At 37.9% G+C, this 20,091-nt stretch overlaps 1 protein-coding gene and 2 pseudogenes across 1 annotated transcript; 2 read left to right on the top strand and 1 right to left on the bottom strand.

The window, feature by feature from the left end:
• The first annotated feature begins 2,961 nt into the window (after positions 1-2,961).
• On the top strand, positions 2,962-4,327 carry LOC136394090 (olfactory receptor 56A4). The gene has a single exon (XM_066366711.1). It carries the CDS (start codon positions 2,962-2,964, stop codon positions 3,901-3,903), a length of 942 nt encoding a protein of 313 aa, XP_066222808.1. The 3' UTR covers positions 3,904-4,327.
• A 9,217-nt stretch (positions 4,328-13,544) lies between these two features.
• LOC136388006 (olfactory receptor 56A4-like) lies at positions 13,545-15,716 on the top strand (annotated as a pseudogene).
• Positions 15,717-18,145: 2,429 nt separating this feature from the next.
• On the bottom strand, positions 18,146-18,751 carry LOC136388005 (olfactory receptor 56A3-like; annotated as a pseudogene).
• Positions 18,752-20,091: the final 1,340 nt, after the last annotated feature.

Raw genomic sequence — 20,091 nt, 5'->3', positions numbered from 1 at the left:
CCTAACATATCCTAGAATATTGTAGGAAGACTGAATATCCCTATCCTAAGAAGCATCTGGAAACTTTAACAGAAAAAGCTATTTTCCAGGTCCTGGTGTGCATCAATTCAGAGTGGTAGCTGTACTGGGGACAACTTGACTGTTTTCCCAAAGAATTAATGCTAAGTGGAAGGTGAATATTGTTAACAGTTGCCTTTCCTAAGAAACAGAGTAAATAAGGCCACTCTAGGTGTTTGTTTGTTTGTTTGTTTTTTGGTCCAGACCACTAATGTTCCTATTGCAGGAGAAGGGCTCACAGGGAAAGTCCTCCCATTTTCCCCTCAGTTGCCTATGGTTTATGCTTCTTTGAGGTCCATGCTCCTTTTATTTTTGTCCCTTGTCACCTTCATCCACAGGGTTCTAGTGCTGAGAATAGTGTATTTAGCTTTTCCCCACAGTTGTATCCATACAAATTTTTCCTGAGAAGATTCTTATCAATTCATTTCCTTAATCTCCTTTTCCAAAAGTTTCTGTTTGTTTAGACTACCCAAGGAACTTTGATCTCTCCTTCCTCCCTCTTTTAACAACATTAAATTAAGCTTGTTTTCAAGGCACTCCCCTGAGAAGTAGATTACAGGGCCTCAGGGTCCAAGAGCCTAATAAAGGCCCTGTACATGTGCCTCACGCCCTGTGAACAATGGGGAGGGAAGGGACATAGTGGAACCAAGGCCCATAAAAGCAGGCTCTAGAGCCCCTGGAGGGGCCAGTATAGGTTCTTTCTCCATAGCCAAAAACAGCAGTGGTGCAGCCTTCTGAAGATGGTGAGTCTCCAGTTAGGCTCAGGAAGGTTGTAATGAAGGATGTAATGATAAGAGATAAAACCTTGTCTGTTTAGGAAATGAAATTTTCACTAGGTCCTGATATCGCTGTCAAAGCTACCAAACTGTTTAGAACCTGGTACAAGGGTGAAGGGCATAGACTGACCTAAAGTAGCTATTTCAGTCAGAGGTGAAGCTGACTTATTCTGTGACCATAAAATGTGGTGGCTCAACACTTCTGTAGGCTCAAAGATTGCCACCCATATCATGACTAGAAAGTCAAGGCTCTGGTACTGATAGGGTCAGAATCTTCGTCACTGCACTAGTTTAAATTTATCTATGAGCCAAGGTGATCGCTCCTTTCTTGGTAATCAGAGCTGGCTTAGACCTTCTGTTGTGATTTTGATTAACTGGGTAGTTGTCTGGCCTTCCGAGAGTGTCAATCACCTTATGGCAGGGACTATGCTTTGTTCATTAGCACTTAGAACAAGGAACCTGTATAACAATTCTTTTATGAATATTAGTCCATAAATATAAACAGATGGATTTGAAGTATTGAAGATTAAAACATGCCCGAATTTCCAACAATTCTTCATTTCTCAGACCAGGAGGCCTGTTTCATTGAATAGACTATAGAAAGAGTAAAAATGACCCCAGCAATTGAGAAACTTAAAAGTTACTCTAAAACAAAGGAGAAGGCATATTACTACCTCAGAGAATAAATTTGTGCTATAGGAGATCTGAAAAAATATATTTCTTCCCTGTATCAGTTTAAATATCCTCAGTGACATTCTTGACTCCGGTCCCTCACTGTCCCTCAACTTTTCTTACACTAATTTTTGCAGTTCTCCCACCCCTCAAATGCATCCTTTCCTCTCTAGTTTCATGGTCTTTGTTCAGATCTTAATCACTTCTCCTCTGGACTGTTCAGAACTCTCCCAGAAAGAGAGTCCTACCTTCTGTGTGATGCCCCTCTGTCCCATCTATAGGCCATCACTTCCTTGTTTCAAAGTGTCTGTGGTTTCTTACAGTGTACAAAACAGGCTGCTACCAAGTGGACTTCACGTAGCTGCAGGTACCACTGCATCCCTTAGATCATTGTCTCCTGACACTCTGGTATTCTACCTCCTTCTCCCGAAGAACTCAGGATCTACCAGCCCTACACCTCATCACCTATCATTACTAAACATCCACAAATGCAGGCATTTTTTTTTTCTTACCATTGCCTACAAGAACAGTTCTCCTGCCTCAGGTTAATGTTGTCTCTTTTTCCTTTTCTCTCTGATTCTCTCAGCTTGCTTGATCTCTGGACCTACAGGACTTCAAAAAATGATGAAGTTAAATATCATTTATTTATTTATTTCATGAATGAGAAAACTATGTACCATGGAGTTCAAATGAAACTCAGGGATGTAGAATGGGTTGAAGAGCAAGATTTGGAATTTATCTGAGGCCAACGTTTAAACCATAACACATGGTTTATTTGTGTGTACTTCTGTCCTTTTCCCAATGTTTATATGTTCACCTTTATAAGAGCCACAACTATACTGCCTTGTAAGTGCTCTTTTTCAATGTTCTTTGACTATTTTCTGGCTTCTTTGATAGATGGGGTCACTCTGAAGCCTCAGAAAGGAGGTTGAGAAAAAAAAGCCTTTTCAGGAAATGTGGGTATGTTGTCTATTCTTCTTATTTCTCTGGTTCACACTGAGGGTCATTTTCCTAATTATATATGAAACTAAAGGACAGAGCTAATAGATAATTGTCCCTATCTAAGTTTTAATCCCTGAATCCTTGGTTTCTTAAAGCCCCACAATGGGTGGAAAGTTGTGAGTGTCCGTGTATTTCTACTGTTTTTGGAAAGTATGAGATATTCAAATCGAAAGTCTTTGGATCTTACCTTCTCTGGCAGCTAGAGTCTGATATCTTCTCACACACATTTCATCTTCCTGAAGGAGACTATCAGACGGGATAGCTGAGCAGGATCAGTAACCCCAACTGTATTGATTATATGTCTCTTGGGCTCTCTATCTTCCTGTCATAATTTCTTTGCTTTTTCCTGCTTCATTGCTGTGACATTCATTACTGTTATACTTTCTAGTATTTGACCACCATTCTGTCCTGTTTTAAGGAACTGTGAATATGTAACTTGTACAAGATTCTTTACATGGCATCCCCCAGCAACTATTCCACTGCTCCAGTCTCCGAATTTCTGCTCATCTGCTTTCCTAACTACCAGAGTTGGCAGCACTGGCTGTCCCTGCCCCTCAGCATCCTCTTCCTCCTGGCCATGGGAGCCAACACTACCCTCCTGATCACCATCTGGCTGGAAGTCTCTCTGCATGAGCCCATGTACTACCTGCTCAGCCTCCTCTCTCTGCTGGACATCGTGCTCTGCCTCACTGTCATCCCCAAGGTCCTGGCCATCTTCTGGTTTGACTTCAAATCCATCAGCTTCTCTGCCTGCTTTGTTCAGATGTTCATCATGAATTGCTTCCTTGCCATGGAGTCCTGCACATTCATGGTCATGGCCTATGACCGTTATGTGGCTATCTGCCACCCACTACGATACCCATCCATCATCACTGATCAATTTGTGGCTAGGGCTACCATGTTTGTTGTATTCCGGAATGCCCTTTTTTTTCTTCCTGTTCCAATCCTTTCTGCCAGACTCAGGTACTGTGCAAAGAATATCATCAAGAACTGCATCTGCACTAATCTATCTGTGTCCAAACTCTCCTGTGATGATATCACCCTCAATCAGTTCTACCAGCTTGTGACAGCCTGGACCTTACTGGGCTCTGACTTCATTCTTATAATTGTCTCCTACTCCTTCATCCTGAAAGTTGTGTTAAAGATCAAGGCTGAGGGTGCTGCGGCCAAGGCCCTGAGCACGTGTGGTTCCCACTTCATTCTCATCCTCTTCTTCAGCACAGTCCTGCTGGTTCTGGTCATCACTAACCTGGCCAGGAGGAGAATCCCCCCAGATGTCCCTATCCTACTCAACATCCTGCACCATCTAATCCCCCCAGCTCTCAACCCAATTGTTTATGGTGTGAGAACCAATGAGATCAAGCAAGGAATCCTGAAGCTACTTGGGAAGTTGTAAGAGGTAAAAAGGACCAGGTCCATTTCTGGAATTGTTAATAAAATTCAGGAGAGAAAATTTCACTTTTAATTGTGGAATGAGTTCTGATTCCCCTTTTTCTTAATACCTCAGACAACAACGGAAACATCCCTCTGTGAATCTTTGTGTCCAATTGCTTTAAAGCAAACTTCCCCTTCCTGGATTCTGTGGCTACTTGGGAATTTGTCCTGACCAAATCCTTCATCAAGTTCCTGTCAAGCCTTAGCAAAATGGAGTTAGATTAAAGTGGTAGTGTTTTGCTACTAATGAAACAAACTTTATACAATGACTTTAAGATTATTGCCTTTTCCCTGATTTGCAAAAGATATATTTGCCTGTCAGAGTTCTATATTATTTTGTGTTGTAAAAGATTGATTGTTTGAAATATAGACATTTACCCCAAAACTTTGTCCCTTGGGTTTTAGTGCTTTCCCTAAACATCTTTGACTCTCTTCTGGGTACCTGTCTGTGGTAGATATGCTGTCTTCTGGCTCCTCAGATTCCTTAAGTCCCTGTTAAGATTTTCCACCTGTACAAGCTCTTATCATTGTTTATTGTTGTGTTGAAGAGTGAATAAACTAAGTATAAAAATTTTTGTTCATTATCTTCAATGTATACACATTAAAATATGTACACATGAATGTGTCTTCCTCCTTTCTTCTCATTCTTTCTTTTCTTCTTCTCCTTATTTTTCTCCTTATTATTTTTTAAATCATGTTGTTATCCCCATTGCCCTCTGAATAGGAGCATATTATAATCTCACATCACATTTGGAGTAAAAGGTGTCCCTGACATTTTAGTGTTCTTCCATCCTTAGAGTCTTTTTTATTACTTTGAGAAATCTTTTACCTGTGTGTGGATTGTCACTTTAGAACCCTACTTTAGTGCCCTATGTCATGTAGTTGGAGGAGCAAGACAGGCTCTGACACAGTAGCTATAAGACAGCAATCTGCTTTCACCACGCCACACTTTCTGCAGTTGTCTTAGTAAATTGCCTAATAAATTGTCTAATTAACTTACGACCACATAGTGTGCAGATGTTTGACTACTTGGCAACCCTTGTGCAAGGCAGTACAAAGGATATTACTCTTAGTTTACCTGTGGAATATCAAAAGAAATAAATAGAACCCTGAATACTGCATCACTTATTTTCTTCAGATCCCATGAAAGTCATTATTTTAGCCCGTTTTTTCCTTCTGAGGGTAGAATAGCTCCTGCAACTTCTCTTAGAACCAGATATGACTTTGCATTTCACCTGAGAAAACTTGCTAAGCTATTATTTTCTGTTCTTTGAAGGATTCTCAGTAGAAAAGAGCAATGATATTTTTTGTTCTCATCACTTTTTTCCACCTCTTTCTTGTCCACCACAATTTCCCCTTTCTTTGATTTATTTTCCTCTCCTAAATCTGGGCAGAACACAGGTGGCAGCTAAACTTTGCTGCCACCTCGCAAGAGACTGTAGACTTACCTTTCTCCACACACTCAAAGGGCAGACTTATAGGACCTCAGAGCCCTGTTGAAGTAAATTCTGCTCCATGGGGTGGACCTCTGTATAGCTGATCCTCCACGCTAATCACAGACAATCTTTGCAGTTAATTGACCTGGGATAAATTTATCCCATTGACATGCCAATAACAAATAAGGCTCAACTAGAAAGGTGTATGTGCACAGCCTACAACCAAGAAGATGGGAACACGTGGAGTTCCCAGCTTGGGTGAACATGGAGGCTGTGACACTGGACCTTACAGAACACTTAGGATGGAGAAGCCTGTGTAGTACAATTTCTTATCAACCCCTTCTAAAATGTTCATAAATGACAAACCTAAACACAATTTTACTGCATAAAGGTGATAGCAATTTTTCCAGTAAGATTTTATTTAAAATTTAAAAAATTTTTAAGGTATAATCAGGCAGGACAAGCAAAGGTAGTGGAGGAGAGCCAGGTAAGCTGCAGGAGCAAGCAAAGGAGGAATTCCAGGTTTTGCATGGAACTGGCTACTGTAAGTGATTCAATGTGTGAATGGGTTTTGGATTCATCTCCATGATAAACTAAGAGGTTTATCCCTCTTAGTTTATCCCTCTGGATATTCCAGTTGATGTATTCATACACCAATATTCTTTTATATACAAAAATCCTGACGATGTCAGGGTAATGGTGGTGTGAGAGATATTCCTGAGCTCTCCCCTTTACATATCAACAAAAAAAACAACTGTAATGCAGTGAAGTAACCCCAGCTGGGCTCAAAGGTGTGCCTGAAAGATCTGTGCACCAAATGGACTAAAGCCTACACTTGGCAGCAACAGAGAAAGCCCAAGTGTGGGCCCCCAGCCTCCCAGATATTGCCTCCCTCACCTTGCAGTATGCAAAGTGACAGAGACACCCCCCCTCAACTAGCTCTCCAGAGCTTCTCTCCCCCTTGAAGAATAGAAGTTCCCCCAGAGGCCTGAGACCACAATTGCTAGAGCCATAAAGCCATCACAACACACTCCACCCACCAACATGACTACAGCCCTGCCTACATCTCTGACACTGACATCTCAGGAGACAGCCCAGGACCTTCACAGTGCTAAGAGCTATATAATACAGCAATACCTAACAGAAGAAACCTCTCAAAACTGAAATTTATTTCTCTCTTTTCATTCTTTTTTGTTCTTATTCTTTTTTCTTCTTCATTTTTGAATTTCATTTTTTTTAATTTTTAGTCTTATTTTTTGTGGGTGTTTTGTTTTTAATTTTTGTCTTTCCTTTTGATCTTTTTTCCTGTGGTATTTCTTCCTTATAGTCATAATTTTATAAATTTTTATATATTTTATTGTATTTTTCTATTTATTTAATTATTTTTTAGGGTTTTTAACAATACCACTCTCAAATGTCATTAAGAAAGAAGAAGTCAAGTAAAATGGCTACACAAGACAGAGATGTAATTCAGAAAGAAAATAAAAAATCTTCAGAAAAAAAATCTCAATCACATAGAAGCCTTGGAGTTAAACAATAGAGAATTCAAAATTAAAGTTCTGAAAATACTGAATAAGATGTGAGAAGACACCAACAGGCAATTAAATGAGCTCAAGAAACAAATTAATGAACAAAATAAATACCTCATCAAGGAGATTGAAACTTGAAAAACATAGATAAAGAACTCAATACATGAATTGAAGATTGAGGTAACAAGTTTAGTTAATATAACAAGCCAGATAGAAGAAAGAATCAATGACATCGAAGACAGGCAACTAGAGATGTTACAGAGAGAAGAGGAGAAAGACTCATAAATTAAAAACAACTGATAGACCTCTATAAGAATTGTTTGATTCCATCAGAAAGAACAATATAAGCATAATAGGCTTATCAGAAGAAGAAAAGAAGGAGAAAAGAATGGAGATACTATTCAAACAAATAATTGATGAGAATTTCCCAAACCAATGGAAAGAATTAGAGCCTCAAATCCAGGAAGCAAACAGAATGCCAAGTTGCGGCAACCCAAACAGACCTACTCGAAGGCACATTGTAATAAAATTGCCAACAATCAATGACAAAGAAAGAATCCTCAAGGAATCTGGGGAAAAGAAGATCATAACATATAAAGGAAAGCCTGTTAGGTTATCATCAGACTTCTCAGCAGAAATTCTACAAGCCAGAAGAGAGTGGATCCAAACATTCAAAGTACTGAAATGAGGAATTACCAGCCAACAATACCTATATCCATAAAAGTTATCCTTTAAATATGAAGGAGAAATAAAAACTCCTACAGACACACAGAAGCTGAGGGGATTTATCACCAGAAAACCCCACTGCAGGAAATACTCAAGGGAGTTATTCAACCAGATACAAAGAACAAAACAAATCAAAATTACAAGTAAAAGCTCCAACAAGGTCACAATAAAAACAAGGATAATCTGTGACAACAATAACATAAAAGGGGAGAGAATAAAGATCTGCAGTAGCAAAAGAGGATGGCATGCAGAAGCACTCATATGACAAAGGACTCTTGTGTGTGTGTGTGTATATAAATATATATATAATATATGTGTGTATATATATATATATATATATATATATATATATATGAACATGTTTTTTAACCTAATGGTAACCACCCATAAAAAAGCCACTACTTGAAAACACATAGCTTTAAAAAAAAAGAAAAAGAAACAGGGGAAATAAGTATGGAATACTGTCAAACAAAAACAACTGACAGAAACACAAAAGAGAAGAACCAAACAAGACACACAGCTACCAGAAAACAAAACATAAAATGGTTATAGGAAATCCTCAAGTGTCAATAATTACCTTAAATGTAAATGGACTGAACTCACCGATAAAGAGGCACAGAGTTGCAGATTGGATCAAAATACAAAACCCAATCATATGTAACCTGCAAGAGACACATCTAAGCTTCAAGGACAAAAGTAGATGCAAATGAAAGATTGGAAAATGATTCTGCAAGCAAATAATATCCAAAGAAAAGCAAAGGTAGCCTTATTCATATCTGACAATACTGACTTCAAGACAACAAAAGTAACAGGAGGCAAAGAGGGACATTTCATAATGATAAAGTGGGCATTCTATCAAGAAGGCATAACACTTCGTAATATATATGCACCGAACCAGGGAGCATCAAAATATATAAGACATCTACTAACTGATCTAAAAATAGAAGCAAACAGAAACATGATCATGCTTGGAAATTTTAACACACCCTTGACAGCTTTAGATAGTTCATTTAAACAGAAAATCAATAAAGAAACATTGGTCTTAAATTACACACTGGACCAAATGGACATAATAGACACTTATAGGACATTTCATCCCCAAACATCAGATTATACATTCTTCTCCAGTGTACATAGAACATTCTCAAGGATAGACCATAGTTTTGGGCCACAAAACTAACAGCAACAAATTCAAGAAGATTGGCATTATACCAAGCATATTTTCAGATCATAAGGCTTTGAAATTAGAATTCAACTGTAAAAAAGAAGTAAATAAACCCATAAAAATGTGGAAATTAAACATCATTCCATTAAAAAAAATGACTGGGTCAAAGAAGAAATAAAAGCAGAGATCAAAAGATATATACAGACAAATGAAAATGACAACACAACATATCAAAATTTCTGGGATACAGCAAAGGTAGTAATAAGAGGGAAGTTTATATCATTACAGGCTTATAAAAGAAACAAGAGAGATCACAAGTAAACACCTAACATCACACCTTAAGGAACTAGAAAAAGAAGAACAAAGGCAACCAAAAGGCAGAAGAAAGGAAATAGTAAAACTTAGGCCAGAACTAAATGAAATAGAGAAGAAAAAAAACTATAGAAAAAAATAATATAATAAAGAGATGGTTCCTTGAAAAGATCAATAAAATTAACAAACCACTGGCTAGACTCACTAAGGAGAAAATAAGAATTCATATAAACAAAATCCAAAATGAATGAGAAATTACCACAAATACCATAGATATACAAAAGATCATAGTAAACTATTATGAAAGATTATATGCCACCAAATTTAACAACCTAGAGGAAACAGATAAATTCCTAGAACTATACAAGCTTCCTATATTGAGCCACAAAAAAGTGAAAATCCTAAATAGACCTATAAGAAAGGAAGAAATAAAAACAACTATCTGAAACCTCACCAAAAACAAAAGTCCAGGACCAGATGATTACACTAGCAAATTTTACCAAACATTCAAAGAATATTTGGTACCTATCCTTCTCAAAGTCTTCAAAAAAATAGAAGCAATACTCCCCAACACATTTTATGAGGCCAACATAACCCTCATACCAAAACCTGGCTTGGAAAACACACACACACACACACACGCACACAAAAACAACAGATAAAAATCTCTAATGAATACAGATGCAAAGATCCTAAACATAATACTAGCAAATCATATATAGCACCACATTAAAAAAATAATACATCACGATCAAGTGAGATTTATTCCAGGAGCACAAGGATGGTTCAGCATACAAAATCGATCAACATAATACACATCAACAAAACAAACAAAAATCATATAATCCTCTCAAAAGATACAGAGAAGACATTTAATAAAATATAACATACCTTTATGTTTAAAACACTCAATAAAGTCAAAATAGAATGAAAGTAACTCAACATAATAAAGGTCATATATGACAAACCATCAGCTAATATTTACTAAATGGTAAAAAAAATAAAGACTTTTCCTCTAAAATCAGGAACATGACAAGGCTCCCCACTCTCCACTATTAGTCAACATAGTTCTAAAAATCTTAGCCAGAGCAATCAGGCAAAAGAAATAAATAAAAGGCATCCATATCAGGGGGAAAAAAAAAAAGCAAACATATTACTTTTTGCAGATGACATGATCCTGTATATAGAAAATCTCAAATAATCCATCAAAAAACTTTTAGAAACAATAAACCAATTCAGTAAAGTCAAAGGATACAATATCAATATACAAAAGTCCACTGCTTTCCTATACACCAACAATAAAACATCAGAAAGTGAACTAAAAAACAAAACAAAAAAACCCAAACCATTCCTTTTACAATTGCAAAAAAAATAAAATAAAATACCTAGGGATAAACTTAACATATTATGTGAAGGACCTATATACTGAAAATTACAAAACGTTATTGAAAGAAATTGAAAATGATACAATGAAATGGAAAAATATTCCATTTTCATGGATTGGAAAAATCAACGTAGTAAAAATGGCCATATTACCCAGAGCAATATACAAATTTATTGCAATCCCCTTCAAAATCCCAATGTCATTTTTTAAAGAAATAGAACAAAAAATTACCAGATTTGTAAGGAACCATAAAAAATTCCCAATAGCCAAAGCAACCCTGAAGAAAAAGAATGAAGCCAGAGGTGTCACACTACCTGACTTCAAATCATACTATAGAGCCATGATAAACAAAACAGCATGGTATTGACAGAAAAGCAGATATACAAACTAATAGAACAGAATTAGGAGCCCAGAAATAAAAGCACATATGTATGGACAAATAATCTTAAACAAAGGAGCCAAAAACACACACTGTGTGAAAGCAGATGAATATCAAACTGCTGTTTGGAGCAGACTTTCTCTGTAAGTATTTTTGGGAACAGTATAATGGAAAGCCAAGCATAAGTGACACTTTAAGTTTGGTTCTTGACTTAATTCTTTGTTTATTTTATAAAATGTTATTGTACTCCCAGATGTGAGTTTATGAAGACTCTGATGATCACTGATGTCAAAAGAATCTGAGCCAATTTGAATGTGGGCCAGTTGAGCTCGTGTTAAGTTTGTAACAGGCTTGCTAGCTTATATTTTGCCTAATTGTTGAATTGTATTGGAGTAGTGCCATGTGTGTAAAGTCTATGGAAGGCTGCAGGTACTTGCCCTCAGGGCGGTGGATTGCCTGCCCCCATGGGGAGGGGTGATTGTTTGCTGTTCTTTGCTGGAGAAGGGTTTTTTTTTCCCCCAGCCTGTTTTGTTGGAGAAGGGAAAGAGAGGGAGAAGTAGTCCGGAGGATAAGCCCAGAGAATGAGTTTGGGTTGTGAGTCTGGAAGGGCTTGGGGCTTTGGGGAGCCCTGAGTGAGAGGACAGCAGTCTTCCCTGCCTGTTTGTTCATCCTCTGCTATGAGACTCTAATAAACAGAATGGCCCACCATCCTCCGCTCCACAGTTCCTTTACCATCTGCCCTAATCCGAGGAGAGCCTGCATGGCCACAACAGTAAATTAGCTCAGATTTGTTTCCAGCAGGAAGATTGACCAGAGAATATTCCTACTTTGATCAATATTGTACGTGTCTGGATTTGTGCCAACTGTCCCGAAGAAGAATGAATGAAACCTTGTGCTTGACCTTAAGGCTTCTTAATGAGCTTTGGTCCTCCTAGAAGTGGCTAAGAACTGTGGGTTCAGGCAGAGGAATAAAACCATTAAAAAAGGAACCTACAGAATTTCCAGAGAGTCCATGTGAGAAAGATAACTTTCAAATTAGGACACCAGAGATTGGCCATAATTGTGCTTAAATAACTGCAGATCATGGGAGAAAGTACCAATTTGATGTCTGAAGTTGAACAGAGCTATGGCTAGGCCTGGCTGAAAAGTGGCAGCAGGCTTGAATTAGGGTTAGTCTAAATCAGCGGTTAGGTCAGTTATCATGGTTGGGGGTAGCTTTGTCATTCTCAAAGTATTTTTCCTGGAAAAGCAACATCAGCATTGTGGGTAATTTGTTAGAGAGCAAATTTTTGGGCTACCCCTTCAAATGTACAAAACTGATAACTGAGGGTTAAGTTCAGCAATCTGTATTTTAACAAGCATTCCAGGTGGTACATACTCACATTTAAGAGTCACTGGTCTAGATAAAGAAAATCCTGATGAGGTGTCCATACAATATATTTGAGAGAGAGAAATAAATAAAACAATTCTAAAATTTGATTGGGACATTCTTTTGTGTCCTGGTTGCCCCAACCATATGTCCAAAGCAGCCATCTCATAAGAGATGATCTTCCCTCTGCTTCACAGGAGAGCACAGCAGAACCTGGTGCAGACCAGCAGGGTCCTGAAAGATTAAGATACTCAAAGAGAACTGAAATGCCTGTCTCTATAGAATCATATCCCAGGGCATGTTTAAGTATTCTTGTATTTCTCTATTCTTCCCTTGTCTCAGAATTCTCACTTTCATCCTTTTCCTCCTTTTCCAAGGACATGCAGAGTGAGTTTTATTGTTTTTAAGCAGTTAGTTACCAAATATAAATGCAAATAAAATACTGCACAGATTTTTATTGTTCTAGTACAAGGTCACCCTTTTCTCGTTACTAAATTACTTTTTATGTGATTCTGCTTTGTTTGGCTTTTTATGAAGTGTTAAACAAAAATGCTGAAGGTTTATAGTAGAGCAAGATATGGAGATGCTAAATTAGGGAAGGGCATCATGATACTTTCAACAGTCTATCAGTCCATGTGTCTGAACTATACTTAATGAGTGCCCGTTATGTCACCAGCTGCTCTGTGCTTTTCTCCATGCTATAATATATGAATAAGATTTCATTGCTGGAAGATGGAGCACAGACTTTTTGGAAAACAATTAGGAAATATCAATGAGTATAAAAAATTTTATTAATGCTTTGATAGCTGTATGATCAGTATATTTAAGGATCATAAATGGTAGAAAGAAGAGGCATGTAGCTATATATGTAAAAAGAGTTAAAAATTTTTTGTAAGAGGTGTAACTCAATGCAGATTGAATAGGACAAGCAGAAGTTAATTATTTAAGGACAAGAAAGTTGATTCTGTAAGAAGGATATGACACATGCGAAAACAAAAAGAGATGAGACCAAGCAAAGCATGTTCAATAGGTGCCTAGGTGTATGTGTGTGCAGTAGGAACATATACATGTGAAGGGAGTTATTCTTCATTTATAAAATTATGAATGCTAAGGAAATTGTTTTAGCAAGAAGTAATGTGGTTCAATTTACATGTATGACAGTTTTTATGCCAATAGAATTGTGGAGAAACTTTACAGCCTAGCATGGAGGCAGATAGATTAGTTAAGAGGTTTTTAATGAAACAGTTAAATCCTAAATTTGTATCTCTTTTCTTTCAGCCAGTTCCAGCTCCACCTGCTAGTTATGGTATTATCTCTCAACCAGACAGGGACTAGGTGACTAAATTCCTGATTATCTGCTTCCCAGGAATGCAGGACATGCAGGACTATATGCAGTCCTGGCTCCCATCATGGTTTTGGATCTTGGGGCTAACTTTGTATTATTACTTGCCATCTGGCAGAAGGATTTCTACATGAGTCCAGGTACTACCTGCTTGTCATCTTCTCCTTACTGGGTTCTATCCTCTGACGCAGTCATTCCCAAGGTCAGTGTCTCGCTGAATTCATTCCCAGGCAACCAGTTATCTTTCTCTAACCAGTACTTTTTAAAAAAAAATTTATTGCTGCAGTAAATCCTCCTACCACTGAGGGAAAATTCTCAATGAGTAGCCCACATCATCACATTATATCTATCAAACCTAAGCTATGTTTCCTCTTATTCTCACTATCCATGTTTTTTTTAAGATTTTATTCTTTCCCAACTGACAGAGTGTTTCTCAATGTCTGAATCAGTGATCTCCCAAGTTGTGCCCTTCTTTTTACTTCTAGGTTGATTCTTCTTAACTATGAATGACCCCACTCCTACATCCAAGGCCTCTAGAACTTACTTTCTAAGATGTAACTGGTTGTAGGCTCGTGTCATATACAGAGATAGAAAACATAATTGGAAAAGGTTTTTTATGAGTATGGACAAGTTAGGGTGTTTTAATATAAATATTGAATTACTGGACTTCATGTCTCATGATACATTTAGATGGGCAGATATGTCAACTAGAGTTTGGATAAGAACTCTGGACGCAAGAAAAAAGTCTAGAAATAAACATTTTTAGAAAAAGATTGTCCTATGTAGATGGAGAGAAAAGAATATAAATCAGGCTCTGGGCATTGGAATGCCCACAGAAGGTACTTGAAAACAAGGTACTGTCCCAGCTGGGATAATGGGACTGTGGTTTACAGATAAGGATGGTTGAAGCAATCTGAGGGTTTTTCAGAATCAAGTACGCTAGAGTAGGCATGGATGCACAGTTTTTGAGGATAATGATTCTGTCAGGTCCTATTCATCTTCTGGTTCAACATGAAGCTCATCAGTTTTGCCAGCTGCTTCCTGCAGATGTTCATCATGAATACATTTCTATCCATGGAGCCCTACACCTTTCTGGTTATGACCTATGACCACTATGTGACCATCAGCCACATGCTATGCTGCTACCCATCCATCCCTGAGCAGTTTGTCACTAATGCAGCCATTTTCGTGGTCTTGTGAAATTTTCTGGCCACACTGCCCACACCAATTCTGGCTACCAGGCTCAACTACTGTGCCAACGACATGGTAGAGAGAACTGTATCTGTGCCAACATTTCTGCAGCATAGCTCTCCTGTGGGGATATTTACTTAAATAAGCTTTCCCAGTTTATGAGTGTTTGGTGTTACTGGGTTCTGATCTGGTCCTCATCTTGCTGTCCTACTGCTTCATCCTGAGAGCTGCTATGCATCTGCAGTCAAGGGATGCAGCCACCAAAGCCCTGAGTAGTTGTGGTTCCCATCTCATTCTTTTTTTTATTTATTTATATTTTTTTGTGAAAGAGACAGAGAGAGAGAGAGAGAAAGAGGGATAGATAGGGACAGACAGGCAGGAATGGAGAGAGACGAGAAACAACTATTCTTCATTGCAGCACCTTAGTTGTTTATTGATTGCTTTCTCATATGTGCTTTGGCCAGGGGCCAGGGGAACCTACAGCATAGCAAGTGACCCTTTTTCAAGCCAGTAACATTGGGCTTCAAACCAGAAACCTTTGGGCTCAAGACAGTGACCAAGGGGTCATGTCTATGATCTCATGCTCAAGAGAGCAACCCCACACTCAAGCTGGTGAGCCCACGCACAAACCAGATGAGATCGCCCTCAAGCTGGTGACCTTGGGGTTTCGAACGTGGATCCTCTGCATCCCAATCTGATGCTCTATCCACTGTGCCACCACCTGGTCAGGCATGCCATCTCATTCTTATAGTATTTCTCTATACATTGTTGTTAGTCTTCATTTTCATAAACAAGGCAGGAAAGAAGGTGTCCTCAGAAGTTCCTATTACTCTCAATATCTTCCATCACCTTATCCCATCAGCCCTGAACCCCATTGTTTATGGAGTACAAACCCAGGAAATCAAACCAGGAATTATCAAACTACTCAAATACCACTGTTGAGAGATATGAGGCAAAGGTCAGGGATTATGAATGTCTGGGAATGTGTTAGTGATGGTTTCATCTGAATGCTGTAAGAAATGCAATATGACTTCCATGCTGCTACCCTCATCTGGAACTTAAACATTTTCTTAATTATTATCATAATATTTACCTTCATTATCCCAATGGAATATACATCAGCCACATAAAAGAAGAAATCTTGCCATTACAAAATATTGATGGGCTTTGTGGGCATTTTGTTAAGTCAAATAAGTCAGACAAAGACAAATATCATATAATCTCACTTACATGTGGAATCTAAAAAGTGAAACAAAACAAAAGAAAATAAAAACTGAGCTCACAGCTACAGAGGACAGATTAGATTGATGGTTGCCAAATGCAGGGGGTAGAAGGTGGGCAAAATGGGTAAAGGGGTCAAAAAGTATGAACTTCCAATTAAAAAAATAAGACGGGTATATAATATACAGTATGGTGACTATAGTTAATAATACTGCATTGCATATTTAATAGTTGTTAAGAGAGTAGATCTTAAAAGTTCTCATTAAAAGAAAAACAATCATAACTATGTATGATGATGGATGTTAATTAGACTTATTGTGGTGGTCATTTCACAATATATACAAATATAGAATCATTATGTTGCAACCTAAAACAAATTTAATGTTATACATCAGTGGTACCTCAGTAAAAAAATAAAGAAGTTAGTACTGCTAGGTGTTATTAAATACTTAGTCCCACCCTACCCTGCTTCATCCCAGATCCTTGAATCCCCTGTAAAGTACATGGAGAAGGGTAATTGTTTTAGGTCTCTTTTATTTACAACTACCCCAGCCAGATTCAATGATCTTCTACCATTTGGTTCAGATCTGCCTGCAGTAACATCTAGCTTAGGAGTAATGCAATTGCAATTATACAACCAATCAATACTTGAAGAGAATTAATTAATATTGAGCATTATTCCAGTAAAATTCACCCATGATATGAAATGTATTGTATGATTCCCTCTCTGCTAACATTATGCTAATAGGATCCAAACTTTAAATTGCAGGTTCTTCTTTTGTATATCTCTAGTTTTTAGAATTGATTCCCTGCTTTGGTTCTGACGTGAGTTCCCATTTCTTATTCTAACTTAACCTTCTATCCTCTGCCAGTTCTAAAATGATAGCCAATTCTTTTTCTGTCTGGAACCAGACAAAAAACCTGAAGTCAAATCTTCCCAGTGGCCACTGCGATGGACTTCTGCCTTTGTCTTCCCATCGTTGTATCCCACCCACTGCAGAAATGTCCATTACTTCTTGGATTTCTGTTTGTTCTCAACTTAAGCCTCTGTACTTATTTTTCTATCTGGTTGGAAAGTCTTATCATATATGTTTAAATGATTGACTTTTTAGCATTCATAATCTCAGTTAAAAAATTACTTCTAAATACAATACCTCCTTAATAATTATATCCAAAGTGGCTTTCTTATATTTCAGATCACTCAAACACATTAATTCATTTCTTTGTCTTTCTTTTTTCTTTTTCCTTATTTATCTATTTAATAATTAGATTTTTAAAATTGAGTTTTCTTTAAAAGTTACCTGAATTGCAAGCACCTTGTCTTTTTTACTCATGACCTTATCCTCAATTCCTAGATCCTGATATATCTGGTACATAGCAAGTGTTGAATACATATTAGATAAAAGAAAAAATGGTCCCAAATTTACTGTGCCAAGCCACTGCCACACACTGTGGATGTACTGAAATATGTTCTTAAGTCAATCTTCAGTGTCAGTTGGAATGTCCTCTAAGATATTTGTCTGATACACTTAACAGTATTAAGAGGCATTGTCCCTAATTCCTAGTAATAGTAAAATTACCAACAATTCCATCATTTTGACATGATTTGGATAGTTGTTTCATAGTTCAAAGGGCTAGATTTCTTATTTGTGTTTCTTTTTAAAATGTAAAATTACAAATCATTCTTTATATCTTATATCTCCATAATTTTTTTTAATTAACATCAGCAGCCTCGGTGGGTGACCTAGTACACAGAACATTGTCTTGTCATGTCAAGGTCAAGGTCCAGGTTCCATCCATCCTCAGGGCACATACTGAGAAACAACCAGTGAGTGCACAGCTAAGTGGACCAGCAAGTCGATGCTTCTCTCTCTCCCTTCCTCTCTTTCTCAAGTCAGTGGGAAAAATTAACATTAGCAATCTTGAATACTGATATACAATACTATGATATCTGTCTAAGGCAAGATTTAAACTTAAACTCTTAACATGAACAAGCATTGTTTGTGGTACTGTTTCATTATTTATTATTGACCAATCAAAACTAATTAAATAACATTTTCCTGGATTTATTGTTTATCTTCAGCCTCAGTCCTGTCACTGCAGGATTTTGTGTCTTTTAACATGCATAAGGCTAACCAACAAGACTTCTGTTACTTTAATCTTTTCATCTTGTTTCTCAGCACAGTTTGCAGTGTGAGGTTGTAGGAGATGAAGGACAAGGTCAGATCCTAGTAGAGTCTAGCCTGTAGTAAATTGGTAAAGATGATTGATCATTACAGGAGAGCCTGTGACTGACATATTAGCACAGATGCAGTTCTTATTATTTCTACACAATAATGGAGTTGGGCAGAGAGATTGGGAATGAACACAGTTAGAAGTGCATGTCTGGCCATAATAAAAATAGCAGCCTTGATTAAAAATTTGTTGGTGATGATAGATGAGTACCTCAGTGGATGGCTGATGGCTACATAGTGGTAAAAGACCATGGCAGTGGATGGGCAGGACTCCATGGCAAAGAAGAAATTCAAAATGTACATCTGAAGAAAGCAGGCATAGAAGCTGATGGGTCTGCAGTCTATCCAGAAGATGGCCAGGGCCTTGGGAATAACAGTCAAACAGAGCACCCAGTCTAGCAGAATCAAAAGGCTGAACAGGCAGTACATGAACTCATGCAAAGATGCCTCCAACTAGAAAGTGATAAGGAGCATAGTGTTACCTCCCATGGTCAAGAGGAAGAGGAAGCTCAGGGGCAATATCAGCCAGAGGTGTCAACTGGGTGACCTGACAAAACAATTCAAGAAGAAGAGGAGCTATTTCTGTGAGGTGTCATCTTGATTCTATAGATTTTCTTTCATTGTCTGAAAAGTTAGGATCAAAATTAATCTTTGACTCTACTGACAATGACAGAAAAACTCAGGTTATGGCTTCTAGCAGATTATCTTGCTTTAAATGGAAATTTTACATGTCACACACAGAAAATAATTTCATTTTGATCTTTCACAAATTTTGCTTCCCATTTCTGGACTATTTCTAATTTTTTAATAAAAATATCTTATAATATAGAATAAGATATAAACAATTAACTATGAGTCAGTGTCCCTGCAACTGAGGACTGGGATAAAATCTGCCTTCTGATCCCAGCACTGTGGCAGTGGTGAAACTAGATGGCAATGATTCCTCTCGGAACCTCTTCGCCCTGTAGCCCAGATATTGTCCTCACTGTCCATACCAGATACTTTTCAGCTGTTGTCACTCTTCTCTTTAGTTACCTTTTATTTATTCTTTATATGCAGGGGACACAAAATTAAATTATTATCCCTGTTCTCAAAGGAATGACAATCCCCTTGAGAGTGTCATTTATAAGACAACCATAAAACAAAATGATAATAATAATGGCAGAGCAACATGTCAAATATGGATTAACATTATTCACATGAGAGTAAAGTGTTCCCAGGACTCCCTTCTGCTAAATTTTAAAGATAAGTCCCAAAAAGGCTGTGAAAAATGAATTGCTTGCTGCAGTGATAAATGCCTAAAAATGTTAGAAATCAGAATTTCTGATTGTGAGAGAGCACAGTTGTGGAAATAACACAGCTCTGAGGCAGCCCTGGGATCAGGCGCCCCTGGGACCAGGCCCTTCTCCCGCTAGACAGTTCTGCTCTACTCCATGACAGCTTGCTTTGTGCTTTGCTAGTCTGCTGCACTCTGCTCCTGGGAGATCCCCTCCTCACCCCCCTTTTACTCCCAACCACATGCTTGATTGGTCTGTCCTTATGCAAGTGAAGATTCCAAATCCTCACAAGTTAATTGGTTCAAAAAGCACTGTCTTGGTTGGTCAGAATAGGGCCACTCTGGTTGGTCAAAACTATACAGCTCCAATTAGATGGGGAAAACCCAAGTCCTTTTGGTTGAAACAGGATTCCATGACACCTTTATAAAAAGGCTGACTCAGATGTCAGAAACACAGTGCAGGCAAGCCATTCAGTACAGAAGCCAGGGTTTAGTATACACAGGTTGCTCCCTGAAGTGTTGTTTGTGCAAGAGGCCACTGAGTGCAAATGGGTGCTAGGCTCTGTTTTTTAAAATTTGAGCCCAG

Source organism: Saccopteryx leptura, chromosome 1, assembly GCF_036850995.1.
Source record: "Saccopteryx leptura isolate mSacLep1 chromosome 1, mSacLep1_pri_phased_curated, whole genome shotgun sequence".
Classification (NCBI taxonomy): domain Eukaryota; kingdom Metazoa; phylum Chordata; class Mammalia; order Chiroptera; family Emballonuridae; genus Saccopteryx; species Saccopteryx leptura.
The sequence above is the reverse complement of the archived record's forward strand: the minus strand, read 5'-3'. Positions and strand labels throughout refer to the sequence as shown.

Coding starts and splice junctions, on each gene's coding strand:
- LOC136394090 (XM_066366711.1), top strand. CDS start 2,962: ATGGCATCCCCCAGCAACTATTCCACTGCTCCAGTCTCCGAATTTCTG.